This window comes from Ostrinia nubilalis, chromosome 24, assembly GCF_963855985.1.
Source record: "Ostrinia nubilalis chromosome 24, ilOstNubi1.1, whole genome shotgun sequence".
Lineage (NCBI taxonomy): Eukaryota > Metazoa > Arthropoda > Insecta > Lepidoptera > Crambidae > Ostrinia > Ostrinia nubilalis.
This window is the reverse complement of record NC_087111.1, coordinates 228635-236975: the sequence shown is the minus strand read 5'-3', so window position 1 is coordinate 236975 and position 8341 is coordinate 228635. Positions and strand designations below refer to the sequence as shown.

The window sequence follows — 8341 nt, the reverse complement described above, 5'->3', positions numbered from 1 at the left end:
GCCGCGCAACAGCAATATAATTACGCGCGAGCGTTAAGGATAGGTAGCTTGGGGTCATTGGACAAAAGTCTACGTGCTCGGCGACCAGACTATAATTTGAATAAAGACGAAATGTTCCACTGACCGCGGGCGCGGGCAGAGACTTGGCGGCGCGTCGCGGGCTGGTCTTCCGCGACGCGATCCACATCTCGGCCTGCGTCATGCCGCGCAACAGCAATATAATTACGCGCGAGCGTTAAGGATAGGTAGCTTGGGGTCATTGGACTAAAGTCTACGTGCTCGGCGACCAGACTATTTGAATAAAGATGAAATGTTCCACTGACCGCGGGCGCGGGCAGAGACTTGGCGGCGCGTCGCGGGCTGGTCTTCCGCGACGCGATCCACATCTCGGCCTGCGTCATGCCGCGCAACAGCAATATAATAACGCGCGAGCGATAAGGATGGGTAGCTTGGGGTCATTGGACAAAAGTCTACGTGCTCGGCGACCAGACTATTTGAATAAAGATGAAATGTTCCACTGACCGCGGGCGCGGGCAGAGACTTGGCGGCGCGTCGCGGGCTGGTCTTCCGCGACGCGATCCACATCTCGGCCTGCGTCATGCCGCGCAACAGCAATATAATAACGCGCGAGCGATAAGGATGGGTAGCTTGGGGTCATTGGACAAAAGTCTACGTGCTCGGCGACCAGACTATTTGAATAAAGATGAAATGTTCCACTGACCGCGGGCGCGGGCAGAGACTTGGCGGCGCGTCGCGGGCTGGTCTTCCGCGACGCGATCCACATCTCGGCCTGCGTCATGCCGCGCAACAGCAATATAATAACGCGCGAGCGATAAGGATGGGTAGCTTGGGGTCATTGGACAAAAGTCTACGTGCTCGGCGACCAGACTATTTGAATAAAGATGAAATGTTCCACTGACCGCGGGCGCGGGCAGAGACTTGGCGGCGCGTCGCGGGCTGGTCTTCCGCGACGCGATCCACATCTCGGCCTGCGTCATGCCGCGCAACAGCAATATAATAACGCGCGAGCGATAAGGATGGGTAGCTTGGGGTCATTGGACAAAAGTCTACGTGCTCGGCGACCAGACTATTTGAATAAAGATGAAATGTTCCACTGACCGCGGGCGCGGGCAGAGACTTGGCGGCGCGTCGCGGGCTGGTCTTCCGCGACGCGATCCACATCTCGGCCTGCGTCATGCCGCGCGCCGCACGACGCTGCGGCGTGTCGTCGGCGTCGTAGGCTTCGGTCGCTGTCATGCGAGCGCGCTTCGCTTGCGGCGACGATCTTGCGGTTTGGTCTGCGGAGAAATGGGCATATTTTTAAATTGGAACAACTTATATTTTAGCTACTTGTGGGCTAGAAACGTTCTGCGACAATGGACGTTGTACGGGCACGATCGTACATCCTGCTGCACCGTCAGCATCGACCGCCGGGCGGCCCATGAACCCTCAGCGTGCACCGTCGGCACTCTACACCGACGGTACACTAACAGATACCTTTAAATGTGTACAGTAAATAACTTATGTATAAATAGCAATAGCATTATAACAATAAACAGGTATCAACCGTCCGTCGTTGTGTCTCATTTCCCCCCGCTGCGGCCAAGACACCCTTAGCCGTCGCTATGATCAGTCCGGTGAGTCTGCCGGGCTGGCAGCGGGTCCCCGCCGCCTACCTGCCGTCCTAACGCTGCTGCCCTGGGCGACCTGGGAGCAGCTTCCTTCCTATCACACCTTATTATTCTATGTATCTATTGTTAGGCAGGGCTAGGGCTCTAGGGACTTAGTGTCTTACGGAATAGGGACTCTAGGCTCACTAGGGAGTTAGTTCCCTTCCTGACCGCATATCCCGGGCACGGGAGCGGTGCCTTACACCAACGGCCTGAGCCCGTACAGACGTTTTTACTCGACAATAAAGATAGCTATTCTATAATACATAGATAGGCAGTGTATAATAAAAATATTGACTTACCAATTTGTTCAGTGGTGTCTCTCCTCTGTGGCTGCACGATCGCAACCTGCTTCCCGCCGGCGTTACCTGTGGGGATATCATCTAATATTAATTAATGTATTATTTGTAAATGTAGCCTATTTTGACTTTGAGACAATTTTTTTTATCTACAACAAGGAAGCTCTTGGCCTGTATCTCATCTGACAGTAAGTGATGATCAGGCCGAAGGTGGAAGCGAGCTTCACCCGGAATCCTCAACCACGGAGGAACTGATTATCTTACCTCTAACTGCCGGAACACAACAGTGCTGTTAACATTGTTGTTATGGCGACAGACTTAGGTAAGATGGTGGTAGCTAGCCAGGCGGACTTGGAACAAGCCACCAATCAAACCGAACAGTAAATTCTGCCCCCCACAGAGGTGGTTTAAAAGGCCCTCTACTCAAGGTGGACCGACGATCTGATGAAGGTTACTGGAAGTGCCTGGTATCGGGGGACGCAGGATCGGTCGTTATGGAAATCTTTGGGAGAGGACATTGTCCAGCAGTGGACGTTATTTGGCTGAAACGAACGAACATTCTAATAATAAAAAAATCCTTAGAGTATACAAAGACTAAAGCCCGGTCCGTGAGCACGTAGAATTTTGTCCAATGACCCCTAGCTACCTATCCTTATCGCTCGCGCGTAATTATATTGCTGTCGCGACTGTGCGACTGGCACCCGCAGTAAGTGTGCGAGCGCGATAGCAACATAATTACGCGCGAGCGATAAGGATGGGTAGCTAGGGGTCATTGGACAAAATTCTACGTGCTCACGGACCTATATCATATCTCACCGGGCATGGAGGCGCGATGTTGGAGCTCCAAGGCCAGCTGGAGAGCAGGCGAGCGCGCCGGGCCCGTCGTCGCGCCCGAGCCACGCCGTCGCGCGCCGCGTTGTCTCGTACGCACGTGCAACGCTGTAATACAACCATCGTGAACATTCCTGAAGCCTTATACAGAAGCTCAAAATCAAAAAATCAAAATCAAAATTTTATTTATTTGTTTAGACTAATGAAATTAGTACTTGCAAATCGTCAAATGCTCTTAAGGAGCCTATACATGTCTCGTTCTTTTTTTGCCCTACCAGCGCTTCGAGACAAACATTTGGCAAGTGCTGAGAAGAAGCGCCGCAACAAACTCAGTCACCACTGTCTGTCGGTTTAAAAATATAAAAAAGTAGGAAGTTACAATACATTCAGAAGCAAGTTACTTACCACGCGCTCCCGTTGATAGAAGGTGGCCTTTAAGACGCCCATCTAGCACGAGACCGCGTGGCAGTTTTGAATATATTTCTTTAGTGCCGTGCTAATTTCTAGGTTAATTGTTGCGTTTTGATACATATATATTTTATGTCAGGTATATCTTTCCTTGACCAGTCCCCGAAGGCAGCGCCTGTTCACAGTGAACCAGCCATCGCTTCACTCGACCATATTGTAGGGAATGTAGCGACCCGCCTCACACGCCACTACCCCAAAGACATTTTAGTGAGCATGACAAGTCCAAGATATCCTTCTGAATAAGTGCCAGATATAAAACTATTTAGTAGACAAGGTATGAAAACTCCAGACAGAAAAGCAAAGTTGCATAGCGTGCTATGGAGAGGACTATGCTCGATGTTTCTTTACGAAATTGAATCAGAAATGAGGAGATCCGTAAACGAACTAAAGTCGCTGACATAGCCCGACGGATTAGCAAGCTGAAGTGGCTATGGGCAGGGCACATAGTACGCAGAACTGACGGCCGATGGGGCAGCAAGGTTCTGGAGTGGAAGCCGCGTACCGGAAAACGCAGCGTGGGACGTCCACCCACAAGGTGGACCGACGACGTCATAAACGTAGCAGGAAAGCGCTGGACGCAGGCCGCTACCAACCGGGTAACATGGAAAGCATTGGGGGAGGCCTATGTTCAGCAGAGGACGTCCTATGGCTGAGATGATGATGATGATAATGATGATGAAAATTCCTGACAGCTTAGATAGTCAGCCGATAGTTGGGGCCGATTCTAATAGCTGCGTCCACACCGGGCGTATGGGCTCGGGTCGCAAGCTTGTCATCCTGCTCACCCTGCTCTTGAGTAAACAGGATGTCGATCGTGGCGCGAGCCCATGCATCCGGTGTGGACACACCTAATTTGTATGAAGAATCAGCCGATACCGAATCGGTGTGCACTTTCATACATGTGCATTGTGCATACTGATTAACGGCCCGACCCAACTATCGGCCCAACTATAGGCTTAGGGGGCATCTGATAATCACGTGAGACGTTTAAGAGAAGAAGGAGATCAAGCCAATTCTCACCTAATCTTACGTAGGGAAGGGTGGATCCTGGCAAATATCACGTATTATTAACGTATTTACACTAAATTAGGCATTTTAAACAATCTCACGTGAGATAAGAGGGGGCGTCGAGCTAAATCTCACGATATCTCAACAAGGGGGGAGAAGGGACCACCCCAAACTAAACATTTTACACTGACTGGTTTCTAATTTTTAAAATATCAAGAAAACTAGCATCTTGTTACATCTATTATAACAAGAAACAACTAAAGTACTCACCAGGTTCCGGAGCTAACGGTCGCCGCGTGGAAGGCTCGTCGTACTCCCAGCGTAGCGAGCGGTCGCCGATCGTCAGCAAATCGCCGTGACGTAGGGCAGCCACGCTTACCGGCTGACCGTTCACCAGGGTCTCGCCGTCGCCTATGTTGCGCACCACAGTCTGTGGGACAAAGCGACTTCATTACACTTCGGCGCAAAGACTCGTGGCAGGCGGTGTAATAATAAAACAGTGCATATCACGACGATCTAGTGAAGGTCGAGGGAGGTGCCTGGATGCGAGCAGCGCAGGACCGGTCTTTGTGGAAATCCTTGGGGGAGGCCTTTGTCCAGCAGTGGACGTCTTTCGGCTGAAACGAACGCATATCACATCTCACACTCACACTGGTTATGGGTGACGTCACCACTCACAACGACCACCACGTTAAAAACTGAGTGTTTCCATTCAGGCCATGAGGCTCACTGGTGAGCCTTCCCCTACTGAACCGTTCAGGCCACGGGGGTCACCGGTGAACCGTGTGTAAGGTTCAACAAAAACGCTTCTCACAAGCCAAATATTGCAGCTATCGAACAAAACGCTCATTGAAGTGAGCCGTGTAGTCTTCTAGCCTAACCGGACGGCCTGGTTTTTGAATCCAAAAGAAAGGTGAGATGCTACGGCCCATACAAAACTTACCCAGACCCAAAAAGAAAGAGAACTACTTATCCCATTTTTTTTTTTTTGCCTTAGTCTGTGCAACTTAAATAATTTAATTGTTATAATACACAGATGATCGAACGAACTTCATGTATGAATTTCGATAACAACTTCTATACTACTTCACTTATTACAAAAAATATAAAATATTATTACGTATCTACCTGAGTTATCCGATTGTGAAGTATCAGAGAAAATTACGATCCGACGACAGCGTTGGTTGTTTTCGATTTGTTTTTGCTGCAATTTCCTAATTTTTGCTACATAAGTCGCAATCCTTTCACTAGAACTTCGTTTCGGCATAATCATAACTTTTTATTTTTGAATAACAGCAAGGTTCAGACGCGTTGACGTCGCCTCGCACGAAAAAAATCGAGTCGACTGGCGCGAGTGCGCCGGCGGCAGAGCGGTGGGGGACGGGGGATGGATGGCAAAGGCGTAAAATGCTGGCAAAGGCATAAAGCCTTATTCGGTTTTAAAAAATTAACATGTATTTTTTTGATGTGCGAATTTGTAGTAGTAAACCTTGAACTTACCGGCGCGCGCCTACCTGTGGTATGGTATGGTAGTGTGGTTGGATATTTGTGTCGGCGTCACTAAGGAAACATTTTAAGATAACTGATTTCATATTTTTAATTCTAATTATGGAAATATGGACTTCCGCAAAGTAACGCTTGACACTATTAATTAAATTGTTTCCCCCTTACCCATAAAACTTACACGCGCGTTGAAAAGTGTTTTAAAGTGACGTTTAGTATATAAATGTCAACTTAAAACAGTGTTCAACAACTGTGTAACTTTTTATTAGTAAGGGGGTTTATGTCCGCCGCATAATCTTGACCGCTTCACCTCGCGCCCCAGCCGGTCCAGCACCAGCAGCCGCCCGCCCGACATGCTCCAACACAACACCTGGCATACCTGGCTCGCGTGCACCACGACGGTGGCGTGGTGCGGGCAGACGGAGGGCAGCATGACGCGGATGTGCGCGCGCGGGTCGCTGCCGAGCGTGGCCAGCCCGCCCGCCAGCGCGAACCGCTTCACCTCGCGCCCCAGCCGGTCCAGCACCACCAGCTGCCCGCCCGACATGCTACAACAATAACATAATAATAATAATAATAAATACTCTTTATTGTACACCACATATAAAGAAACAGAAAGAAAAGGAACACATAAGGAGAACATAGTCATAAATGTTTATTGCATCATGTTGGTACATTTGGATCTTAAATATTAATACGTCGCGAAACAAGGCCCTGTAAGGGCATTGCAACATTATAAGTACTATCGCCAACAGTGTTAACTGCCCATTGAAAGTCATGTCATCTCGTTCTATTGCAAAGAATCGCCATTTGATTAGAGCGAGAGCAAAAACGGAAATGGATAGTTAACAGTGTGGGCGTGTGTACATAAAATATTAAAATCTAAATTATCAAAATAACATTACAGACAATATCATTCATATAATATCATTTATTCTTGCAAATAGGCCTTCAAAAAGCAAATTTAACCACCTCTGTGGTCTAGTGGTAAGACCACCTGCTTCAGACGCACAGGTCCCGGGTTCGATTCCCAGATTTTTCTGTTCGGTTTGGTTGGTGGTAGGGCTTGTCTAAGTCTGCCTGGCTAGCTACCACCATCTTACCTAAGTCTGTCGCCATAACAACAATGTTAACAGAATTGTTGTATTCCGGCACTTATAGGTAAGATAGCCAGTTCCTTTGTGGTTGAGGATTAGGTCAAGCTCGCTTCCACCTTCGGCCTGATCATCATTTTCCATCAGGTGAGATACAGTCCAAGAGCTTCCGTGTTGTGGATTAAAAAAAAACAAATAGTTTATTCAGTACCTACATAGACCCTTTCCAGGGCACTTATACATGTACACGTCCCAAATATAGCTTGCCCTACCACCACTTCGGGACAACATATGGGCTGGTGCTGAGAAGAAGTAGCAGTTACAGCGAGAAAAATTCGTATAATTTCCGGAAAAATCGCGGGCTAAGCTGCGGGCGGAAAGCTAGTAAATTATGTACAACTAGGCATGCAAAAAGTCCCATCATTTAAATATTTAAAACAAAAATTTTAATATAAAGTAAGACTGAAACCTGAACATTCGGGCCTATCTATTTTCCTTGTCATCTTTCCAATATTTAGATCAATATTAATATTTGATAATTTATTTAAAATGATGACTACCTACACCTACTTTGTTCGTTGAGCATCCCGCATCATCAGCAGCATTATTTATTTACATTTTTTCTTGTTGGCAGTACTGATAGTTTCCCGCCACTTGTTTTAGGTTATTTTGTCCAAATACTTAAATCTAGAGAGTAGAAAATAAATGTTTATTTGGAACAATATAATACGATATTTTTAAATAATAATTGCATAGTTTACGTGCTGCTAGATATTTAAATATGAAGAAAAGATGCTAAGCTTGGGCAACATACCTGTCAAATTTGCGATCCAACGATGCTAATAACACAATTCATAATAAGTCACAATCAAAAACAGTACACTATTACGGCAAATTATCTTTAAATCACAGACTATTGTTTTAGATAAACCTGTGAAAATACAACAAAAATTGAAAACGTCGTGGAGCTTCAACAAAAATACCCTGCGTCCATCAACAATATGGCGTCGGTCAAGAAGTAATGCCAACATTACAAAATTTAGAACAATAGTGTTGTTCTTCCCCCTAATATGGGGGAATTGAATGGCCAAGTTCAAGATGTTTTGTTGTTATAGAAAAGCGCTGGTAGTTTTACTTTTATCGACTTTTATCATTGAAACGACACCAAAATAACCTGTGTGTGTCATGTGTGTGTGAATTAATTCCTCTATGCCTGTGGGTCTAGAAAAGTGGAACTTTTTGATCGAATCGAAAATGGAATCCGTTGAAACTCCATAAAAAAAGGCTTTTAAACCATCTTTCGATATAAAAATTGTCCCATTTGTCATTTTATCTAGAGGGGCTGATTCGTGTTATTTAATGATTTAATCTAAAGTATACTTCCAGTGGAATTTACTAATTAGGATTAATGTAAACCCGCCCTTTGCCCTAGTTTAAAGTAATACTTTTCTATTTTGGCCGCTTGTGG

At 46.6% G+C, this 8341-nt stretch overlaps 1 protein-coding gene across 1 annotated transcript; it reads right to left on the bottom strand.

Moving 5' to 3' along the window:
- Window positions 1-726: 726 nt before the first annotated feature.
- Window positions 727-7941, bottom strand: LOC135083831 (proliferation marker protein Ki-67-like). The gene is made up of 6 exons (XM_063978572.1): window positions 7688-7941; window positions 6159-6327; window positions 4547-4706; window positions 2786-2908; window positions 1973-2038; window positions 727-1298 (listed from the first exon to the last, which is right to left on the bottom strand). Exons 2-6 carry the CDS (start codon window positions 6324-6326, stop codon window positions 889-891), a joined length of 927 nt encoding a protein of 308 aa, XP_063834642.1. The 5' UTR covers window position 6327; window positions 7688-7941; the 3' UTR covers window positions 727-888.
- Between the last annotated feature and the right edge of the window lie 400 nt (window positions 7942-8341).

What these genes read in the sequence shown, in the direction of transcription:
- LOC135083831 (XM_063978572.1), bottom strand. Translation starts at nt 6,326, where the DNA reads ATGTCGGGCGGGCAGCTGGTGGTGCTGGACCGGCTGGGGCGCGAGGTG. An exon ending in ACCGTTAGCTCCGGAACCTG is followed by an intron (nt 2,909 to 4,546) that starts GTGAGTACTTTA and finishes GTTGTATTACAG; the next exon opens with CGTTGCACGTGCGTACGAGA. An exon ending in ACATCGCGCCTCCATGCCCG is followed by an intron (nt 2,039 to 2,785) that starts GTGAGATATGAT and finishes ATATCCCCACAG; the next exon opens with GTAACGCCGGCGGGAAGCAG.